General features: G+C 37.6%; 1 protein-coding gene across 1 annotated transcript; it reads left to right on the top strand.

Annotated features, from left to right (window-relative positions):
- The first annotated feature begins 1500 nt into the window (after positions 1–1500).
- DGCR8 (DGCR8 microprocessor complex subunit) lies at positions 1501–23230 on the top strand. The gene is made up of 14 exons (XM_042805163.1): positions 1501–1668; positions 7211–8210; positions 8650–8812; positions 10369–10511; positions 11226–11508; positions 13233–13430; positions 14817–14918; positions 15790–15888; positions 16278–16360; positions 17474–17574; positions 18013–18119; positions 18332–18459; positions 18873–18986; positions 19337–23230. Exons 2-14 carry the CDS (start codon positions 7488–7490, stop codon positions 19418–19420), a joined length of 2328 nt encoding a protein of 775 aa, XP_042661097.1. The 5' UTR covers positions 1501–1668; positions 7211–7487; the 3' UTR covers positions 19421–23230.
- Positions 23231–23500: the final 270 nt, after the last annotated feature.

Genomic DNA, 23500 nt, shown 5'->3' with positions numbered 1-23500 from the left:
TTGCAAACCATGGATATTTAATAAATATATGTTCCAAAGTGGTTTAACATTAATAAAAGCAGTCATATTTAAAAACTACTCTAATGGCTTGAGTGCAGAAGCCTGTTACGAGGATTTAAAAATTAGAAACTGCTTTCAGTTTTTGAGGACAGCTTGCAAGATTCGACCAATTTCAGTAACCTTATCATTATCTGTTGATACAGTACTGTGACATTATGTCCATATAAATTACCACCATATCATTAGATATGTTGGTCCAGTCAAACACAAAGATGAAAGGCCTAATAGAGGTCTTCAAAATATGATTTTAAAATATTATTAAAATACTACTTTTACCTCTCATAACAGTAGTTGGGGACCTCAAAGACGTGAGATGAGTGAAATATCAAGGAGAGATTCTCATGTTCTAAAATTGCATGTGGAAGCAAACAAAACCAGTTGTAGTTGAATGCTATTATACTGTCAGTGATTAAGCCAATATGTACTATGGTAATATTGATTTCAAATAGGTATGATAGTGAAGGATGAGAGAGGCATCCCTGTAATTTAAGTGTATAGCTAAAAGCTACTACAGTTCTCTGTTTTGGGGGAGAAGTGAATTATAAAGTATCAGAGCAAATTAGAACAGCAACTGTTCATTAACCTTTTAAAAGCAATTTTACATGTTTTCTGTAATTATTTAGGAATTGTGTCAGAACACTGCCATCTGATTTGAGGCTTATTCTGTGAACTGCTTGGTACATACGGCATCAAAGATGGTCAGTCTTTGGTTTATCCTTTTTAAGTTTTGAAGGGGTCATGCTGTAGTTGTGCTGAAGATGTAAAGCAGTTTCTGGGGACAAGTAGCTTTTTTTTTTTTTTAAGCTAGTTAGTGTAGGGGGGAAAGGCTTGAGCAGTCCATCTGCTCTGATAAAAGGCAATTAACTTTCTACAACCCTTGTTTCTACTGGGTTTTTTGGGTTTTTTTTTTTTTTTGTTGTTGTTTTTCCAAGCCCGGGTGCAGGGCCGAGGCGGGTCTGCGCTCCCCCCGCGGGGCAGCAGCCTGGGTGGAGCCCCACAGGCCGGGCGGGCGCGGGGGGAAGGCGCTGCCGCTCCCTCAGCGGCCCCGAGGCTGCCCTGCCCCGCTTCCCTCAGGCTCAGCGGCCGCCTTTAACCGCCTCCTTCGGCACCGCTCCCTGCTGCCGAGGGTTCCTCCCCCGGCTGGGCTCCCCTGGAGCCAGCGCGCCGGCAGCACCGGCTCCGGGTCTGCCCTGGGCACCAGACAAAGGAGCCCGCCGCCGCCGGACACAGCTCCCCCCGTCATGGCCGGCCGCGCCCTCCCGCCGTCTCCATCCCGCCTCTGCCTGCCTCTCAGTGGCCTGGTAGTGTGAGGGCGTATGCCTTCCGCGTCTCTAGTGGCAGAGCGAGTTAACATGCCAGAGGCTTCACCAGTGGTTACCGACATTTCAAATTCGTGACAGGAGAGACTGGGAACGCCATTGGCTTGGTGAGCGCGAAGTCCCGCCTGCGGGGATTGGAGCGGCTCGGAGCAGGCGTTTAAAGATGGCGGCAGCGGTGCGGAGTGGGGGACGGTTTTCGTGAAGCGGCAGAGCTCTTCCCACCCCTCACACCCCCCCCTCCCCCCGCCCCACTCGCGGAGGAGCGCCGGGGATCCCGGGGATGGCTCAGGTGGGTGCTGGCCCCGTGGGTCTGCGGGGCGGGCGTGCAGGAGTGGGCCTGCGCGGGCAGTAACCCCTCCGTCCCCACAGGCCGCGGGGGCCGCGCCGCTTGCCGCCGCTGTGGCTCGGCCCCCGCCGCGGGTCGGGAGGCGCGAGGCGCCGTTCCCCTCGGTTCCCCCTCGCAGCGGAGGCGAATGCGCCCACGGTCTGTCCCTTAGCGGGTGGGGGGCTGCCCTCCCCGGCGAGTGTTGCCGCGCGGCGCTTCCCCCCGCCGCGGGCTGGAGCGTCCTTCCTTCTGAGCTGCTGGTTTGTTCTGTTTAGATATTTTTTTTTTTTTTTTGAGGGTGGTGGTTTTTTGTTCCCCCCCCCGCAGCTACCTCTCTACTCGCTCCCGCCGTAGAATTGCTTTCAGGTTAGTAGGAGGAAGGGAAACGCCATGTCTTTTTGCCGTCCGCGCACCTCCTCGTCAGCGGGGTGATGGGGAGTATCAACTCTGGCGTGAGTTTCTACCCCGCATCGTGTCTCATGGGACGCGGGTGTGCCTGAGGGTGAGAGGGAGGATTTACGCTGGATGCATCCGTTTATACAGAGCAGAAAAGCACGTCTCGTCTCCTGTGTAAAGTTAGGAAGAAAAGGCAGGTTTTCCCCAACGTGTGTGCAGACGCCCATTCACTTTTAGTTCTGGTACATTGGGACGGTGAATATAAGGTGGTGTGTCTGTCCGTAACTCAGGATTCTTTTTCATGTGTTCCTGCTACTAATGGTGAAGTACAGTTATATCTTCCTTTAAATTATCTCGTTCAGTCTCTAAACGGCTTATTCTCTTAACTTTCTTCACCTTTTTTTTTTGTCTGGAAAAATAGAGTTCTCTCTTTTGCACCTCTTGTGTGTCTGTAAAGCCTGTTTGCCCGCTGGCGGGGTGGGCTCCGTAACATCCAGGCATCACTCCCTTATCAACTGGGATTGAGGGCATGCTGGGTGAACCCCTTCAATTTACTCCCTTAAATTGTGAGTTAAAGATCTAATTCCAGCATCTCTAGTTTTTCTTTTGTAAGTGTACCTCTTCTCCTTTCTGTTTAGGTAATAAAATTTCAGGGTTCTTACTAATTCTGGATGAGGATTTCAGTCACTAGTTCTTTTGGGCAGCTCCTTTTGATTATCAGGATTATTTTGCTTTTTTAGAGAATGAGAGGGGAATTTGGTTCCTTATGATTGTTGTTTTCTTTACAAGTAAGAAGTTACCTGTGATGTAAAAGGAAGAAGCAGCCTTTCTAGGCTCTGATTTTCAGATTTTTTTTTTTTGTTAAAAATGGTTTCCTGTTTTACATAATTAATTGAAATCATCTAAACCCTGCCAGAAAACTGGTCAAGCTATAAAAGCAGCAATTGCTTTGCCCTCTCTGAGGGTGCCTTTCCAAAATTATGTACTCCATTCTGAAATGGGATGAAGTCTTAGGAACTAGAGAAGTTCTGTAGCCTTGTCTGTATTTGCCACTGATATTGTTGGGGTTGGGCCCTGACTGCATTTTCTTAAACTGCCTTGCTGACCTACACAGACTGGTTGTTTCTTTCAGAATCTTTTTATTCTAAAGCTGATGATGGGGAGAGAAACAAGTTCCTGTATGCAGTAGCTAACTTACAGAATGTTTTTCTTTTGAGACTTCCTGTTCAGGTTTAAAGAAAATAAAATCAGTCTCTGTGGTTTTGGTTTTTTTTTTTTAGCAGTTGATAATAAAAAGGATTAACTTATTTTTAGAACTGCATGTATCAAAAAAAAAACCCAGTAGGTATAGATGTAATAAAAAGGTAGACGATGGTGAACAAGGAGTTACTTTGATAAGGGATAAAGCATGGATCTTTAAGCATGATCAATATCTCATAAATTCTGCTCTGCAGAGTTGCCATTTGGAGCCGGAGGAGGGCTTTGTATTTGGATAGCAAATAAGGAGAGTTTTCTCTGAGACACTTTTCCTTTTGAGGTCCACTGATTGTGAAGTAAACAGTTTCTGACAAGGAATCCAGTTTCTTTTTAAAAGTGATTTCTGAAGAGATTCTGTGGTATGCTGTTCCTTGTTCCTGACTGCAGCTACAGGTATTCATGAGAAAATACATTTTTTTATTGAACACACTTGTAAGACTGCAGACATGCTATACATGCAGTGAAGGGAGTTCATCTGAGTTTGGGTGATGCTGGTTACAAATTTTAAGATTCTGGTTTTTTCCTATCTTGAAAAGGCATACCTGTACGTCCTCCCGCACTGTTCTGATTGTAGGAATAGGCAGTGGTACTTATTAAACAAAGAAGTAGGTTTGGGTTTTTTTATATATTTCTGCCCCCGAAGAGCATCAATAAGACAGCTGAGACAAGACACTGCTTTTGTTGGGACCTGTGCAGTTTGCTACCTTACATTTAGATGCCTACCATGTGTTTGTTTCTCTGAGTTTACTTTGTGACATGAAACTTTTTCAAATGATCTGCTAAAATAAGAACAAGCAATTAAAAAGATGAAATTTCCATGTATTGGTGATCTGCAGAACATGGACTGTGCATTCATATTTTCAGCAGTGGATCCAGAGTTCCTTCAGTTTGGTACTGGCGGTTGTAGCTGTCAGTGGTGTTCCATATCTTTTTAAGAAGTCCGTATGGAAACTGCTAATGGAGCTTGGTGAAGTCTTGGAGAATAAAGACTGTTCTTTTAGGGCAAGTTAATTAAGGATGGCAATAGGCAGACTAACTTATGTTGTATTCTAATATTGCAAAACTTAGTATGCTGTTTTTATATGTGATGGTTGGGTTCCCTTGATCTAAGTTCTGTTTGGCTGTTTTTAACCTACAGGCTCATCTAACTCGTCCTTTTAGGTTTCAGCCTTTCTGTCTTACTTTTACAATACCTGATATCTAAGGGAAAATCCTTATTGGTTTTGTTGTGGTTGTTTTTTTTTTTTTTTCCAGTCCCTGATATAAAGGGCATATCGTAACATCAGCTGGCAAGAAGATAGATGTGAATTGGTTCTGTGTTACTCTGCTTCTCTCTGGCTGTTTGTAGCTTATAGGAAGGTATTGTAGCCCACTGTAACTGTAGAACTGCCAGACTCTGTTACTTTACCCTAGAGATGTGGCAGGTTTATGGCTAGATATGCAACAACTAGTTTAAACTCATCTTGGTCTAGTACTTTTTCTGGCCACAGTATGTGTACTGAGTAGTAGACAATCCCTGGCAATGATTTGGTAGGCTATTCATTATTTCAAGGCCAGCCAGAAGGGGAAGACAACAAGAATTTCATTGTTAATAGTGCTTGAATAGAATAACAAGACATCTTTTCTGCGAAGAGCAGAGGTGTACTATTGGTGAACTACCAGAGCTAGGCCAGGAAAGACTGATTTCTTGTGTTTTGACATTGGTGGTGTTAAAACACTAGCATAGGAGCAGGATGTGTATTAGGAATGTGGAAACTGCATTCACAATTATATTTTATGAGTTGTCAAAAACAGTCTTCCTAGTTGGAGCAGGTAGCTCCTTGGTCATATGGGAAGGTAGTGCTCTTTCAGACTCCAGAACACCTGTTTCAGTATTTCATTTTTGTGTAAATTACTTGTTTGCTCTTTTCAAGAGTCTTCAAAGGACTCTAAGGTGGAAGAATTAGATTACTTAAGCATTTAGTTTCCAGGAGTTACTGAACTTGTGCTGCGACTTTTGATTCTTTTGTTCAGAATGAACAGTGAAGACACAACTGATTTATTGTGAAGATCTTAATAATTTGTCATTCACTTTTTTTTCCTTCTCCTTTTGTAATCTGAAGATGAGGAAGGGCAAAGGTTATTAGACAAATAACTTTCTAGAGGTGTTCTCTGTAACCTTAGGTGTTCCAGAACCAGTTGAAAGAAGAAGGAATTGATCGCTGCTCGGGTGATTGTATGATCATCTCGTAGCATGGAGTGGAATTAAATATACAGAACTGCTTGATTTACTGGTGAATGAGCTGGTTTTCATTCTGGAAAGTAATATGTTTGTACCAGAGAAGATGGGATCATTTTAGAGCTTGTATCAAAATTGAGTCTTTTTCCTTAGTAATTCTACAATACATGTCAAGCTCAGTATATTGAAGGTGTCACAGTTATGAGTATATATAAAAAAAAAAAAAACACACACAAAAAAAAACCAACAAAACCACAAAATATGAACTGTATGTTCTGCTGCCACATAAAAACTTACTTTATTGCCAGATCACTAAAATAAAAGTTTGCTCTGTTTGTATATTTTGCTTTCTTACAGCTTCCAGGTAGGTAGCTTCTGTATGCTGTTGAATTTTAATTGATCCCAGTATAACTCCTGATTCCCAGTTTCCTGCCTTGCCCCAGTTGTTTGGATATTGCTGTTCATTTGTTCTGTCTGGGCTGGCGTAGAGATACATTAGAGAATTATATTTGGCTTCTCTAAGTCCCTCATGACAACCCAGACATTCTGCCCTGTTGCCTTCAAACATTATACAGCGTCACTAAGGCCTTGGAGCTGATCTTTCTCGAATACTTGGATAGACTTTGTCTGCTACCTGGGAGTAGAGCAGATTCAGCCAGCTGGCTGTCCTGGGCAGAGTAACACTGCTTTATTTCTGGCTGGTAGGAAGATTTAAGCCCAGTTTGGGGTGGCATGGAGGGACTTGGAGAAACCAAAATAGCAGGTAAGAAATTATGCTTCATTTCCTCAGGTGCTTATAATCCTGCACAGATGACAAATATAATTGAAGAAGCCATCACAGACATGGTAGAAAGAACCCACCTAATGTAAAAAACAAGCAAAACCAAAACACCCCCCCTACTCCCTGTAAAATTTCCTAGAGCAATTTAATATTTTTGCCAGGTTAAATTACCTATAACACTGGCTTCTAAATGCCTTTGAGAATTAATTTGAGTTTAAACACCATGTATGTGGACCTGAATTCCTTGGGCATAGCAAATATATAGTCCCATAATAGAATATAAGATCAAATGTTGAATATCTGATGATCTGGAGAATCATTTCCTGTGAGTTTTTAGTGAATTATGAGATTTCCTGTTAAAACTTCCAGCGAGATTTCAAAAATATCTAATGAATTAAATTTAGAAGAACGTAATTGTTAAAATTTTGTTGGTTTTGCAGATTGTCTTAAATTGTAAACTAATTATCATTTCTGCTGTGTGGGTAAGTACAGCTTAAATGCCAGGTTATTTTAGATAATGGGAGAATCCCATCAAAATGCACAGTTTTTAGACTGGTCCATACAAATGCCATGCTTAATGTCCTGCCTGCTAACCAAGCAGAGATAGTTAACAAATTATATAGGCAACTGTGTGTTAGCAAATTCTTGTGCCGGTGTACAGATCAAGCAGTAAAAACAGTCTCATTTCAGCCTCATTCAAAATGGTATCAAGATGCCCTGCTTTTTTCACTGTAAAAATGTCACTTTTAATTCTACTTGAAATATATGCTGGAAGGAGTGACATTTTGCCCGGGATACTATTTCAATTTTTTTTTTTTTTTCTGTGACAAAGATCTTTTTATTTCTTCTTGTAGGTTGAAAGAAGAAAGGGAGACCTGCTTGTCCAGTGAAGATGCAGTCTTAGTCTTCAGCTATTTAAGCTGAATGCATTGTGATTTCCAATAATTGAGACAGTGATTCTGAAAGCTGTCTACATTAATGAAAAGAACAATGTAGTCAGCTTAACTGAATCATCAGTGTTGCATATTGAATAGAACATGATAAACCAATCTTGATGGACTTATGCATGTTAGGAATATAGATATAAACATTTATTAAAGCATTGTTTTTTTTAAAACAGTAGTTTTAAAAATGGAGAAATATGAAAATGTACCACCCCTCCCTAAAGAACCTGCAAGAGAAATGAATGTGGAGAATCATACTTGTCCCCCACCTTTGCCGCCTAATGAACAGCCTCCACCACCTCCCCTGCAAACGTCCAGTGACGCAGAGGTAATGGACGTTGGCTCTGGTGGTGATGGACAGTCAGATACCCCTGCTGGGGACACGCACAGTATCTGCAGAACACAGCTTCTCACAAAGGGATCTGCCTGCTACAAAAGTCGTCTTATAATAGACCCTAACAATAGTGACCAAAGCCCAAGAACTGCTCGTCATGCACCTTCAGTTCGAAAGTTCACCCCAGATCTTAAGTTACTTAAAGATGTAAAGATTAGTGTTAGCTTTACAGAAAGCTGCAAAAGCAAAGATAGGAAAGTTCTGTACACTGGAGTTGAGCAGGATTATAAGGCAGATACAGATTTTGGTATTAATACTGTCAATGGGGATTTGCATGTTTGTCCTTTTGGTGGTAGTAATGGTAAAGCTGTAGGAGTAGGGGGTGAAAATGATGACAAGAAGGATGATGAAAATGATATTGATCAGGAAAAAAGAGTGGAATATGCAGTTCTGGATGAACTAGAAGATTTTACCGACAATTTGATGGAAATAGATGAAGAAGGAGGAGGGTTCACATCTAAAGCAATCGTTCAAAGAGATAAAGTGGATGAAGAAACCTTGAATTACTCATATGAGGTAAGTAAATCCGCAGGATATTAGTGGGCAAGAGTGGAATAAGTGGTTGGAAAAAAAATATACTAACTGGAACAGTCTCTTCTAGAAACGTGCAGTACTTGAGTCAAAAATGCAGAATTTTCAGAGACAGAACTTTGCTGAAAACTTCTGTAAATCATATTGGTCAAACTTCTGAGTTGTGTGGCAGCTTCTATAGTCTTGTTCAAAATAACATTTAAAAGGCTTCTTGCTCAATTGCAGCTCATTTTATCATGAAAAATACCAGTTTTCACTTACAAAAACTTATCTTCTTATTTTTCAGTCTTTTTACTGGAATCATTGGAAATTTCTAGTTTCTCTCTGTATGGAAATACATAGAGAAAATGTACACTTTTTCTTTGCAAGGGGAAAGGGAGGTTAGTAGACCCAGAAGGATAGTGTCTGATGAAGTCTCTTTCAGGATGACTTTGATAATGATGTGGATGCTCTGCTGGAAGAGGGCCTTCGAGCACCCAAAACAAGAAGACTAGAAAATGAGAAATACGGTGGTGAAAGTGATCACCAGTCTGATGGAGAAACAAGTGTGCAGCCAATGATGACCAAAATTAAAACTGTACTTAAAAGTAAGTTAATTCTCATTAAATACCTGTAATTTTTTTGGTGTGGCTTACATCTGTGAGCAAAATTTAGGAGAGCAATTCATGTACAATAGTTAATATGTTCTAGAATTTTATTGTTTGAAGGCTTCTTAGTATGGGATATGATTTTTCACGTTCCTGAACAGCGAAGTTGATTTTTGGGAGTGCATTTGATCTTCATCTGTTGTATGTAATGAGAGTATGTTTTGTTGTGTGGATTTGTGAAAATTTTGAAGAATGTTACCTCATTGGTGGGGAGGTAAATAAGGATGATCCAGGCTTTTTGTATCAAAATTGAGTCTTTTTCCTTAGTAATTCTACAATACATGTCAAGCTCAGTATATTGAAGGTGTCACAGTTATGAGTATATAAAAAAAAAAAAAACCAAACACATAAAACCAAAAAAAAAAAAACACCATAAAACAGCTGAAGACTGTGGTCATTGTGGACTTCTTACTTCAGATATGTAACTTCTGATGTTGAGATTGCTCTATGTGAAGTCTTTATGCATGCAATACTGGGCTAAAAAAAATGCATTAGGAACGTCAATGGTTTACATTTATCCAGTTTCATTGTGCAAATGTTACAAATTACTAATAAAGAGGAGCTGAGAATGTGAGCCAATCAGAATAATGTAACTGACAGTAGTCAGAATTAAAATTTGAACCTGCTCTAGAGGGGGTATGTTACATCTTCACTATATTCTGAAATACAAAACCAAACAGTTTTTCCCTCCAAAATTTTATACTGACACAGGATTGCCAGGAAGCTCCCTGCTAAAGTGAGGTTGTTCTCTAATTTCTGATGTAGAGAGAAGTGAGACCATCCTCTGATTTCTGGAATAGAAAGGAGTGAGGCCATATATTGAGTGTGAGCATAAGCATTTTACTGCAATATTGTTTCTTTTGCTGTGTGATTTCCCCATATTGGCTTACTGGACTCTAATTTCAGTCTTGTTTTCTGGAAGAATTAATATTCTTGATGACTAAGATGCCTAACTATAAAGGCTTGTGGACGACTTGTTGGTTTGTATTGTGCTCATTCTGAAAAATATAATAAGAAAACCTTAGCTTACAGTCTAACTCACTGTTGCCTGTTTAGTTTGGTGGGTCTAGTGGTGCCTCAATGCAAATTTATCGCTGAGTCAAGTGTAAAAATTTTTAATAGAAATCTCAGTTGTTTCAAAAGCAAATACAACTTTTCCACTAAATATAGTAGTGCTTGTGATGATATAAACACATAAAGAAGACCAAAGAGAAGAGAAAATTCACTGGTGAAATGGACAAATCAGACTGTATAAAAATTAGTGGGTTTCAGTTGAACACATAATGTAATCTGTAATTTTTCAGGATTTAATGTGGGTTAGAAGCATATGGCTTTTTATTAAAGCAAACCAAAATCTTTCTGCAAAACGTCTTTAGTCTTGTTTCACTGTCATTTTAACTCTTGAGACAGAAAAAACAATAAAAATAAAAACCTTGATTCTTTTTCTATTCTTCTAAGCGGTCTATCCAAGTCTAAAGCCATTCTTTGCTTTAAAGGTCGTGGCCGCCCTCCAACAGAACCATTGCCGGATGGATGGATCATGACATTCCATAATTCGGGCATTCCTGTATATCTGCACAGAGAATCTAGAGTTGTTACCTGGTCTAGACCTTATTTCTTGGGAACAGGAAGCATAAGGGTGAGAGCTGTCAATTACTGAAATACTTACAGATACGTTCTTGCAAACAGTTGAATATTTTGCTATTTTAGCAGGCTTCTTTCCAATGTTAGAATTAAGGTACTTGAAAAATAAACTCCTCTGTTTCTGAAAATACATTTTTTTTCTTGCGGAGTTTTGTTTTTCTGGTTTTGCAATGAGTGTGGGCAGTTAAAGCGTGTGAGATAGTCTTGTTTGGTGACTTCATCATTCCAGCATATATCTGCAAAATTTTGGGTTTATTGCACCATGAAATATATTTAGATCATTTAGTTGTCGCTATAAACTAACCTGAGCTGTGGCTTATGGTCCACGTTTACAGAAGTAAGCATGTGATGTTCATGAACCCAAGGAATCTTCAGAAATTTGATTTAACGTCGTGGGCTTAAACCCCAAGACAACTCAATGGATTTTATGAAAGCATGTAGTATTTGCGTGTAATTAAAAAGAATATAGTTTGGATCTAAAACAGGGAATGCACTTTGCAGGTTAGTATCAGTGTCATACAGTACCAAGATACCGTAGGAGTAGACGTACTCAGATATTGAGTAGAGTAAGATTGCTGACCAAAGAGAAACTTGAGCTTAGACTAAATAAAAGTAACTTCCATCTTGATTATATCTTTTCTTTTTTTTTGAGTTTTGCATTTGGTGATCTTGAGTTACTGAAACCTTCTGTATTATTTTATATTTGCAGAAACATGATCCTCCCCTTAGTAGCATTCCCTGCTTGCATTACAAAAAAATGAAGGAAAATGAGGAAAGGGAACAAAACAATGACATAACTCCAAATGGGGAAGTATCACCTGTAAAGCACCTAGATAAATCTTCAGAACTAGACTGCCAAACAGAAGAACCAGATTCTACTGCTGCTGATTCTGGGCCTTTAGATGACAAAGACCCTTCAGGGGGAGATGCAGCACAAGGAGCCTTAGGACAAGTTAAGGCCAAAGTTGAAGTATGTAAAGATGAATCTGTAGGTATGTATGGGAAGTGGAATCTTTTCTTGGATGGAGTCGGGGCAGTGGCATTTGGGATACATATGCTTTATTCCAGACTTGGCAACTGAATAATATCTTGCTTGAGATCGAGTGGTCACTTGTTTTTCTGCAAGGTTTTTCATATGCAGAGATCTGGAGGAATAGATCCAGTATTAGAAATTAATTTTTATTTTAACAGGAAGAGAAACATACAGTGGAGATCCTTGCTGAAGGTTTGAGAGTCCGTGTACAAAGGTTTTACACACAAAAATGTGAAAATTTTGGAAATGTAGTCCGCTAGACTTTTTCTCAGTTTGAAACAATTGTCAACGTGTACATATGAATTGCTGTTGTCAAGTGTGTTTGTGTGACTTCTTTAAGTAGTCTTTTCTATACAGTCTCTATATTGACTGAATTATATCTATTTTCAGTATGATCTCATAAGATAAATGGTGCAGTTAATGTGCTTATTTGCACAAGTCTAGCAGAATAATTCATGCAAATAAAATTGCACTCATGCAAAGGGGTGCGGTGCTTCATTGTTTTATTTATGCAAGTCTGATAGCTTTTACAGAAACAGCTGCGTAAAGAAGTCATGCCAAAATCACTGCCAAACTTAGAGGAACTTGGAGAGAAAGCTCATGTGCGCGTTACCAAAACTACATACCTGAGAGTACTGCCCATGTAAATTACTGCTGCTCAGAATACTGATATTGAATGTAGGCTACCACTCATCTTTGTAGTGTTCAAACATAAAACTTGTCATTACATATGTCCTGTTCAGTCGAAAAACCATGCCAAAAGATTAAAAAAAAAAAAAATCATCAATATTTATCAGGAAAACTAAAACCAGTAAGCACTTATTTTCTACGTGAAGTTCACCTGTCTATCTCTCTCTTTAAATAGGATCTGTTCTGTATTACTGAAAAAAATACTGAGTGATCAAGTATAAGCGTGACTTGCATTTGGAATTCCTTGTGGAAGGAAACAATACCAGCAGCTTGCTTTTGTTTGTTTACATCTTGGGATACTACTCTATTTTTGCTGATTAGATCTGCAGAAATATCCTATAAAGGAGAAGCAGCTGTACTTCAAGGGGGGCAGTCTTTTAGTACTCTGTATGTGAAAATGAATGTGTTAAAATCTTATTTCAAGGCCAGCAAATATTCATGGTGTTCACGGAGCATCATTATATAGTATTTCATGTTACACTGTTTAATAGATAGGCAGTAATAGTCAGTTATGGCTTCAGGAAACTGAAGCTAATAGTGTAACTCCTGTTACTCGCTGTGTACCTTGCTTTGGGTAATGAGAAGATGATTAGGTGATGAAGTAGAACAATTATTGGTATTCTGTTACAAATTGTATTGGGTATTATGCTGGTTAGGGCTTAATAAAATCTTCAAGTGACAGAATAAAATGCTCTTGTTTTGTTTTGTTTTCCAGTTTACACAGATGTTTTCGATTTGACCCAGTAACAGGAAAACTTGTAATTAGCTCTGTTAGTATAAAATAGCATCTTAACTTTGATTGTGTTACTCTTGCTCCTAGTTTAAAAAAAAAAAAAAACAACAAAAAAAACCAAACCACAACACAAAACCCCAGACAAACAAACAAACAAAAAAACACAAAACCACCAAAAAAACATTTTTAAAACTGGAAATAGTGAACTGAATGCTTGCTCAGTGGTAAAGTAGAGAGAGTAATTTGCTTGTATTTCTTAGATCTGGAAGATTTTAGACGCTATCTTGAAAAGCGTTTTGACTTTGAACAAGTTACTGTAAAAAAATTCAGAACCTGGGCTGAGAGACGGCAGTTCAATCGTGAAATGAAGCGGAAGCAGGCAGAATCCGAGCGGCCTATTCTGCCTGCCAATCAGAAACTCATTACCTTATCTGTGCAGGATGCACCTACAAAGAAAGGTTAGTTTGTCTACGTGTAGTTCAAATATTCTATATCAAAGGCTAATTACAGTTCTAAGCTTGACTGAAAAAAAGAAAAATCCTGTAATAAGTCCACTTTCTTCTTATTCTAGAATTGTGGGTTCTTGGATCCATCATGTTACATAGTAAAGGAAAAATACTGTCAAAATATACTTCCTATTAAAAATAATTCCTGAACGAAAGGCTTTTTGTTTAAGGTTGCAGTCCTGGTAACTGGTTAGTACTTTCAGCTACTTGTTACTGTTGGTTGTTACTGAAAACCCTCTTGCATAGTCACTCAGTGCTACCGCCTTCTCAGTTCTAATTGGTCCCAAATTAGAGACTGGTTACCAATGCCAGTTTGATCCAGATTAAAACCTAAAATTAAAAATACAAATTTAAAGCAGTTTGACAGATACAGTTAAAGAACTGTGTGTGCAGTTGTGTGCTGTGGTGTGAGGAGTGCGTATCATGTCTGATGAGAAGCTGGGGGAATTGGCTCTTAGCTGTGTAGCCATAATAATATGTTTAACTGCAGCCTGATATTTAAAATGTCCATAGACCTGTGGTTTGGGTTTTATTCTTGTTTTGTACATTGTCATGTTTCTGGGTTTCTTCTTTTCAGCATAATTAAAGCTTGCAAGTTGGGTATTGACTATTCTCTATTACAGGGACATGCAGTTGAATTTTTAGTTACTACACTTTATCTTAAATTCTAGGCTTAGAGCCACATTGAAACTACCTAAATTAAGGACATGCTTGCACTTTATCTGTCGAAATCTTGACTTGCTCTCCCATATTGCTGTAGTGCCTGCTGAGGCAGGGTTTGTGCTCTTGACTAACAATAGTGTTGCAGGAAAAAAAAAAAAAAAAAAGACATTTCAAATAAAAAGAGCACATTCAAGGTAAGGGGACAGTAACCTGATCTGTGGCTTGCTAAACAGGATTTCATGAGGGGGGAAAAAAAAAAACCTGGGTGAATCAATCTTGTGGATTTGAAGTCTGCCTGCCTGCTGTTAGACGGGACGATACAGTGTGTTTAAGAGCAAATTAGAGGATTTCTAACTGATGTTAGCTGCCAGAAGTACTGTGTGTAGAGGTCCAGAGGCCAGGGGACTGCAAACATTGAACACAGAGTATTTTGACTTAGCTCATAATGAGTGCACTTCCAATTGTTGATAGAAATTTCTGACTTATTTCTCAATACTTTTTCAGAGAAAATGGACTTTGAGGTCATAAATATCCACCTGATTCAACAGCATTGCTTTTGATTTGAGTGGGCACTTACCCCTTGGAGCTTGTAATTTATTTATTTGTAGTAAAAATTGTCTTTTAAAGATTAGAGCTACTTAGCTGTCTCCCCCTTCCCCCTGTCTTTTTTTATAGAATTTGTCATTAATCCCAATGGGAAATCCGAAGTTTGCATACTGCATGAATATATGCAACGAGTCCTAAAGGTTCGCCCTGTTTACAATTTCTTTGAATGTGGTAAGTCTGTTAAGTTTTTTAATCGACCACATGCTGTTTTGGAGGTAGTTTGGTAGTTCCTGACTTAGGCTGTACCAAGACTGTGTAAGTGACACTAGCACTCAGACAACAAACACTCAGCAAGAATTTTATTTTGGATAAATACTGGGGGGGGAATGCGCTTGATGCTTACTCAAGAATCTAAAAATGTTGCATATATGGCAAATATAAGTGGAATCAAATTAATGTTGGAATTTTTTTTCTATAAATTTCTTCCAGATTGCCCTATCTAGCTGCATTTGAGATAGCTTTACAAAGTGGTATGGCATACATTCCATGCATTTTTGCTTCTACCAGATTTTTTTGGGAGGGTACCTTATGGAGGAGAAAAAAATCACATCTTTTTCAGCAGCAGGCTCGAAAGGATCAAGTCCTGCATATAGCATCCAAGGAATTACAAGTCAGGCATCTTATTTTAGTGTGGAATCTATAATTATTCAGAATTATCTTATTCCTATATATGCATTACATAGTGTAACTGAATTTTCAATGTTGGAGTGTGCAGCTCTTATATTTACACTGTTAGTGATGCAAAAACTTCGGAATTAACATTTGAATTCTAGCAGTTTACAAATTATCTCTTAAAATGTAGAGGTTCTCCATTTGGAAGATTGAAGTACATGTTGGTGAGTCTCTGTTAATGGAAAACTTAGTTTTTCATATACTGGAGTAAGTAATCCTTCAGTCTTTCTGAAGAGTAAACAATTTCTATCCTTCTTGAAATGGAAATGAAGAAGAAAACAAATCTTGTGGTGGTATTTCATGTTCGTGATGAGTATTTTACATTGGGAATTCTGAAAAGCTTTATTTTTCCTTCTGCTTCCATTTCCAGAGAACCCAAGTGAACCTTTTGGAGCCTCAGTGATTATTGATGGAGTAACTTATGGGGCAGGAACTGCCAGCAGCAAAAAACTTGCCAAGAATAAAGCTGGTAACATTTTTTCTTTCTTAATACCAACTGCTGAATTGTTTATCTGTTTTCATTTCTGCTTTGAAGATGACATATTTGCAATAGTAAGTAGGAATCATTTTGTTAATTGTGAAGGAAGGTGCACTCCTGTCTTTTTTGTAAAAGTGGTAAGTACTGTTGCAGAGACTTTTCTGACAACCCTAGGTTCAACAGCGTACTGGGATAGAAAACCAATGAACTTCAGATGTTAACTTACATGTAAACTATTGATGTCTACTGAGTCCATCTTATTTGTGAAGTTATTCTGTAGGGGAGATGTGTGGCTTGCTTAGAGTGATCTTTTCTGCTGTTTTTCTTCAGAATCGTTGTTTAAAATAAATGTAATCAAGATGTTTAATAATTTTCTGCAGCTCGAGCTACACTGGAAATCCTTATTCCCGACTTTGTTAAACAGACCTCTGAGGAGAAGCCCAAAGACAGTGAAGAACTTGAGGTACCGAACACTTGCTTGCTGGCTTGTCATTCTTGGAGTCTGATTTAAAAAGCATTACACCTTGAAATATTAGTGAAAATTCATAACATTTTTTTTCTCAGTCAGATGGAAATGCAAAGTTCTTTATTTATAGCAAGATCTGTTGAATCAGTTGTGTTGGAACCAATCAGAAAATTTACTGTGATGCAGAGAACTACTCTCTTGTTTAAATGTTTCAGGACACTAGACTGCCTGTACTGTCCTGGCTTCCAGAATCCTCTGGTTGGTGCCTTGAAAAGTTGAGAGCTAGATGCTGGCTGGTTTTGTGTGATCGTCTTCGAAGACCAAGAACTAAAAGTGCCCAGGCTTTTGAGACGTTTTCATTTAGCTATGAAAGCTACTTATTGCCAGATCAGACAGCTAAAATTTCAGACTTTAAGCAGTGACACTTGAGAAAATCAAAGGAAAAGTTTCTTTAAGTGGAGAGCGTGTGGTATATTTTCAGGTACTAGAAATATTAAGTAGCTGGTTCATCAGTGATATATTCACTTTCAATTCAGCATGTAACAGACCATCAGTAAGGAGTAAAGAAATAATTGGTGATCAGCCTGAAAGGAACATTTTAATTTTAAAAAATGTAATATACAGAATGAGGTGCTAGTACAGTTACTTTAACTTAGAACTGTATTGTATGTCCTACACTATGGAAATGGTCATTAAGAAAGTGCAGAGAATTTTTGCCATTGCTTTTAAAATAAAATACAAAACATTTCTTTTATTAAATGTCAATTTTTTGATAAGCAGAATTTCATAATTAGTTAAATAAAATAACCTTGTCCTGAGGGAGAAAGGGTGATGAAGAATTCATGTTTCTAATTTTTATATCCATTTTGTATAATGTAAAATTGGAGTTAAAAGAATTATTTTAATTTCTTTCTGCAAATACATGATTCAGTGTGGCAGTCTTACTAATGTTGGTAAATACCTCCATTATGGATTTAAAAATACCTTTTAAAGTATTAAGCACAGAATAACAGAATTTGTTTAATGTTGCAAAGGAGAAATGAGGGTTAAGAACAATATTAAGGTCTTATTTGTGCAAAAGCTCAATAACGCTTTTCAATTCCTTTGTAGTATTTTAACCATATCAGTATTGAGGACTCACGGGTATATGAACTCACCAGTAAAGCTGGACTCTTGTCTCCATATCAAATTCTCCATGAGTGCCTTAAAAGGTAAGGCTGCAGAATACGGAGCAAATTCTCTTGTGTACAGGTATTCAGATCAGGGCACATTGTTTCCGTGGTCGCTGGTACCCACAGTGTTTGTCAGTAACTTGGATATTTGTGGGCTGGCCAAGCCCTTACTGGGGCTGTAAGAGACCTCATGTGGACTGAAGTAGTTAATGCTGTATCTTCCTTTAATTGATAGATGCTGTTTATGCCTCTTGTCTTTTGACATTAGGATTTAGTTGTGGGAAATATAAATATATTTGTTTTTCCATTCAAGTCAAGTTACTGATCTAAAAAAGAACTCTCTATTAATTAATGGCTTAAAATTTATTAATGTGCGTAATTCCATTGCAATGACTGTCAAAGATAACTGCAGCTACTTCAGTTGTTTGTAATTTTACTTAGTGTGTAATACTGATATTGATTTTGTTTGTGCTTAAGAAACCATGGAATGGGTGATACATCCATAAAGTTTGAAGTGATTCCTGGTAAAAATCAGAAGAGCGAATATGTCATGACCTGTGGCAAGCACACAGTGCGAGGCTGGTGTAAGTACAGTTCTTAGTGTGACCTCTGATAATATCTTCCTTATTTCCTGTTCTCATTTGTCCTTTTTGTAGGTGTTTGTTGAGCTGTCTAGCTTGTTACATGCTTATTTTGCTCTTCTCTGGTATCTCACTTTTGAATAACACTACTAGATATTGGTGTTCATCTAATTACATAATGTGCCATTGACACATTTTTATGATTATTTTTACAGGCAAAAATAAAAGAGTGGGGAAACAATTAGCTTCTCAGAAAATCCTACAGCTACTGCATCCACATGTGAAAAATTGGGGCTCTCTTTTGCGTATGTATGGTAGAGAGAGTAGCAAGATGGTTAAACAGGTGAACATGATTTTGTTTGATTGCAACCTACCTTGTGATTATATTTTTGCTTTTGTATTTTTCTGGGTTTTAAAATTTTGCGACAACAAAGCTTTAATATTATCTATTTTGGCATAGCAGTGTTTTCCCTGTCATGGTAAAGGCAGTATGCATTTGATGAGCAGTTCTGTTCTTCTGAATGGAATCTCATACCTTGCTATTGCCAGAACATAAGATGAGTGCTTTCATTGACAATAATAATCTTATATCTTCCAGGTCAAAATTATGTAACCTATTTAATATTTAACTCGTGGAAGTATATGTTATTACTTAGGGAAGTACAACTATCACAGATTAAACTTCTGCTCCACGTGTTTTAATTTTTTTTTAATCAAAAGAGCTCATCTGTTGTTGCTTACGGTTCTGTTGAATAGGAAACCTCTGATAAAAGTGTGATAGAACTTCAGCAGTATGCCAAAAAGAACAAGCCAAATCTGCACATCCTGAACAAGTTACAGGAAGAAATGAAAAAACTGGCACAAGAAAGAGTGAGTATACGCTCTTTAGTATTTAGAAATGGGAAGAATGCCATGGGTCAGGCTTACCAATGCTCAGAATTTTTGCTTGTTTTATACAGTAACTCATGTAAGGAGAGCTGTTCAAAACTTGATTTTGGGGGAAGGGCCTTCTTTTAGAGAGATTTTCATCCTCTCTTTTAAACTGGCTTATAACTTAATTTTACCTGTTTCACTTAGATGTGTTTGTAACATTAGAACAAGTTAGCCTTTCACAATGGCTGACACAACTTTGGCTAAAATCGGTCAAAATTTTAAAATAGTGTTTTATTATTATATTCTCTGTATGACTGTGTGGTGGGATTTGTTTCATGTTCTTTTAGGAGGAAACACGGAAGAAACCCAAGATGACAATAGTGGAATCGGCTCAACCTGGCAGTGAACCTCTCTGTACCGTTGATGTGTAATGAGAAAATACACAAGTGGGGAGCAATAACACAAATGGAGAAACAAGATTTTCATCAAATACTTAAAAATTGTTTGCTGCAGAATGCAAGATAACTTTTAAAATCCAAGCTGCTTCAGTTATGCATTGTTCTTTTTGCATCATCAGGGCAATATTACTTTTTCCTATTTTCTTTTTTTTCTTTTTTTTTTTTTTTAATACCTCTGAGATATGTACGTTTAACAGATTGATCATAAAGATCTCTACTTGGGCAAATGCACAGAGAACAGGCATGTTCACACGAGATAATCAATCAAGCACTTTTTTCTGGAAAGCCATCCATGTTGTTTGAAATGGATGTGTTTTAAGGTTGAAATACAGAATATGTACAGGTTGAAGCTGATATATATATATACACATTCATATATATGTATATATAAAAGAAATATATGTACATCTTCTTGTATGAACATGCCTAAAACTATTTTTGTGAAAAGTTTTGTTGCATTTCAGCACATAATAATATGCACTGATAAGACACTTTGGTGACAAATACATGGAAGTGATGAGCAATGTTCCTAATGCCATAGGATTAGGCCAGTAATGCTGTTTCTTTTTGTTTTGTTTTTTTTTGTCTCCTGCCAGATTTAGTTATTCAAGATCACAGTATGCAGATTTTATTATTACTTGAAAAGAACAAGTATACCTGGTAGTGTTAAGAGCAACAGGCTGGGTATCCAAAATTATTGGGTCTTATTTTAATTGAAAAGAGCCTATGTTTACAGATCATTTGAAAGGGGAAAATATGGCCCTATTTATTTGATTAAAATAAAAACTGTAATTTGTAAGGCTGTTTTCAAAGCTTGGAGCCAAAATGCAGCTGATGATGGTTGACAGTCTGAAAATATTTTGCCAATGATGTGTTTAAAGACCTTCCACTCCCTTCTACCAGCAATAAAACAATTTCTGATTTGTTTGGAGTCAGAATACATCTGACTTGATCAATTAAGTCTTAATTAACTTGCACCATAATAGAAAATAATTAAATAAAAATTAAAAAAAAAAAAAACAACAACAAAAATTAAAACCAACAACCCTAAGGAATTTGAAATAACTGCAGCAAAATAGGTTTTATAAGAAGTTTTTGGTTTTACTTTTTTAATTACATTTTTAGTTTTTAAAGAAAAGGTGTAACTTCTGCAAGGAAAATTAGAATGTAGATTTGGAATATGACATAGAGTAATGAGTAGAACGAGACCGTAACAGGCTATACTGACAAACAAGAAAATCACAAATATGCAACTATCATAAAATACAATCTTAGAAAACAGGCAGTACTCACTATGTCATCTGAGGCTTTATTACATTAAGCACAGAAGAAATACTTCTGGCTGTAGTGAAAGCACTGCTTTGTGGGGTTTGTTCTTCATACGGGGTTCTTCGCTGGGTGATTGCAGTAAGCTTCTCTTAGAACCGTTTCTGTGGGTTCTTCGGTTTGTTCTTAGAGGAGAGTAAAAACCAAGCTGGTGGTAGGGCTTCAGTGATTTATCCAAGAGTTGTATTGCTACGTTTTACCCTCCTGTTCCTGTAGGAGTGAGAGAGGTCAGTTCTCTAGAACTGCTGCAGCTCCTGGTACTTACCTGGACAGGGATCTGGGGGCTCGAGGGGGTTTGGTTTGATTTGGTGGTTGGGGTTTTTTACCATGTTTTACATACAGAGTGCTGCAGTATAATGAAATTAGTGCCTACTGGATTCTAACCATATTGGCATCAGTATTGTAAGACCTCCTTTTAATATCACCCATTATTGTGGAAATATATGGATTTTAATTTATATCTCAAATTAATGTTTTCTAATATGTTGCATATGTTTGAGGTTAAACAGGAGGAGGCTTGGAGTTTTACCTGTTTCTGTGTTTGAGTGATATGCTCAGAGGTCTCTGCAAATACAAATTCACCCATTATTATATTTAGCTTTTCAGTTCCACAAGTTGTAATCCTGTAACCGTGTAACAGGATACGGGTAGTTGGAAGACTATACATAAACTATTACTTAAACAAGTGGCCTATCTAAAAAAACAACAAAAAAAAAAACAAAAACAAACAAAAAAAAACACAAAAAACACTGCCTCTGCTTTTTTTTGTATAGCTTTAATAAATCTCCATCTTTTGAAGGGTATATAATATTGGTGCAGTAGTGACAAGCAGTGATGACTGTTTGTCTCTCTCTTTGTTTTTCTTTCTTTTTTTTTTTTACTTTGGTTTTCAGAAAGACAGGGCTTATCTTCTATGCCTAAATGTATTACTCTTTTAGGTAGGTTTTACTTCAGCTTAGGCGTTTTCAGCAGAAAAATCTGTACTTGGATGGCACTGTAAAAGACAAATCACCCTTGTAGAGCTTTTTATTTTTCTGAAATCAGAATGTCAATGCATTTGCAGGTCACCTGCAGAATATCCATAGATGCCTCGCTTACAAATTTGTTTTCATTATTTTTAAGAGGATTGCTGTATTACCTCAGTCTGCCACTATCAGAATCACAAGGTGACCATTGCCCTTAATTAAAATATCCAGAGATTTCATTGTGAACCAAAGCCTAGAACGTGTATTATGCATTCTAAACAAAAACAAACACAAAAAGATGGTATTAGACCTTGCTGCAGCCTTTAACTGGAGAAATGTCCAGAAAATAGCGCAATAACTGCTGGAACAAACAACTTAACTGCTGTTTATGTCATTGTGAAGTATTCTTGTGTTTTAATGTTTACTATTGTTTGGAGTGTAACAGTCTTGCATTTGCACATAAGCACGAGCTGCTGTGATAGAGGATAGATCATTGCATTAACTTCAGCTTCTGCATGAACACTTACAGTGTGATTCAAGATGTATCCTAAACTTGTCTTGTAACTCTTGTGTGTTTTCTAGGTAATCGGCTGTAAAGGTTTAGATCTTGATTGTATGAATGCATAAAACAACTGCTGCTTTTGTCACTGATATTCGTTATTTATCCCTTCTATATCCAGAGGAGGATGGGTATTTTTGTAGGGATGGAGTGTATTTTTAAGAACTGTTCCATCCTTTGGGAATTAGACAGTTTTTGCTTTGCATATTATGTGCTTCTCGACAAAAGTGTGGTATATTGACTTTAAGGATTAAATTAGTGTGCATTCAAATCTTTATGGTACTGATGGAAAACTTACTGTGACTTCCAGTGAATAGTCAGATGCTACCTATTTAAACACCAGCCATCCAGCTTTTTCTTACATATTTATTAAACAAAACTGATGAAGTAGTTGGGTATTCAGAAGTTTGGAAAGACTATTATGCATAAACTTAACTGTTGTATGTAAACTTCCACTTTCCTGTGATGCTGTTAGGCTTTATACAAGTATATTTGTAACATCCAAGTATTTAAAAGCATCATGATTATCTTATTAATTCTCTAGACTGTACTTTGGTTCTGGAGTAAAATTCAGGAAGTGATAGCCTCCTAACTTTCCATGGGAAGAAATGTGAAGTGCAAGAAGCCATGCTGTTGTTAACCAAATAAAATGATCAGTTACAGTATTCTGATGTGTATCTAAGAAAGTGAAAAAACAAAAGAAAATTAATTCTTATTGCCCAAGTAGGTAACAATGGTTGCTGTATGAATTGTGTTGGGTGCAGTTGCTTGATGCCAGTGCTAAATTGGTACAACTATAAAGCCTCATTTTCACTGAGCCTCTGCTTGCTTTTTTTCTGCACAATCATATAATCCTATGTGTTTGGTCTTTGAGTACTACATGTGTATTTTTCAGACAATTAGTTTTGAGCAATAAAGTTTGATATTATAAAATGCTCCAGTGTGATCAGTACTACGATAGCTTTAGAAAAAGGAAATTTTCCTTGATTCCTGTAGGTATTTTGAAATAGAAATTTAATCGGCACAGGCTCATTGGTTATGGAACTGCTTATCACTTTTTTGGTAAGGAATTTAATGTTTACGTGGCTAGACATTACTTGGAATGAAATGACATTAAAATTTTTTCTTGAGTGGGAATTTTTATTTTTACTTAAATGATGTCACGGTTGGAAATGACAATCCAGAGTTGCTGGGGTTGGTACC

Source organism: Tyto alba, unplaced genomic scaffold (assembly GCF_018691265.1).
Source record: "Tyto alba isolate M040663 unplaced genomic scaffold, T.alba_DEE_v4.0 Super-Scaffold_44, whole genome shotgun sequence".
In the NCBI taxonomy this organism is placed as follows: domain Eukaryota; kingdom Metazoa; phylum Chordata; class Aves; order Strigiformes; family Tytonidae; genus Tyto; species Tyto alba.
The sequence above is the reverse complement of the archived record's forward strand: the minus strand, read 5'-3'. Positions and strand labels throughout refer to the sequence as shown.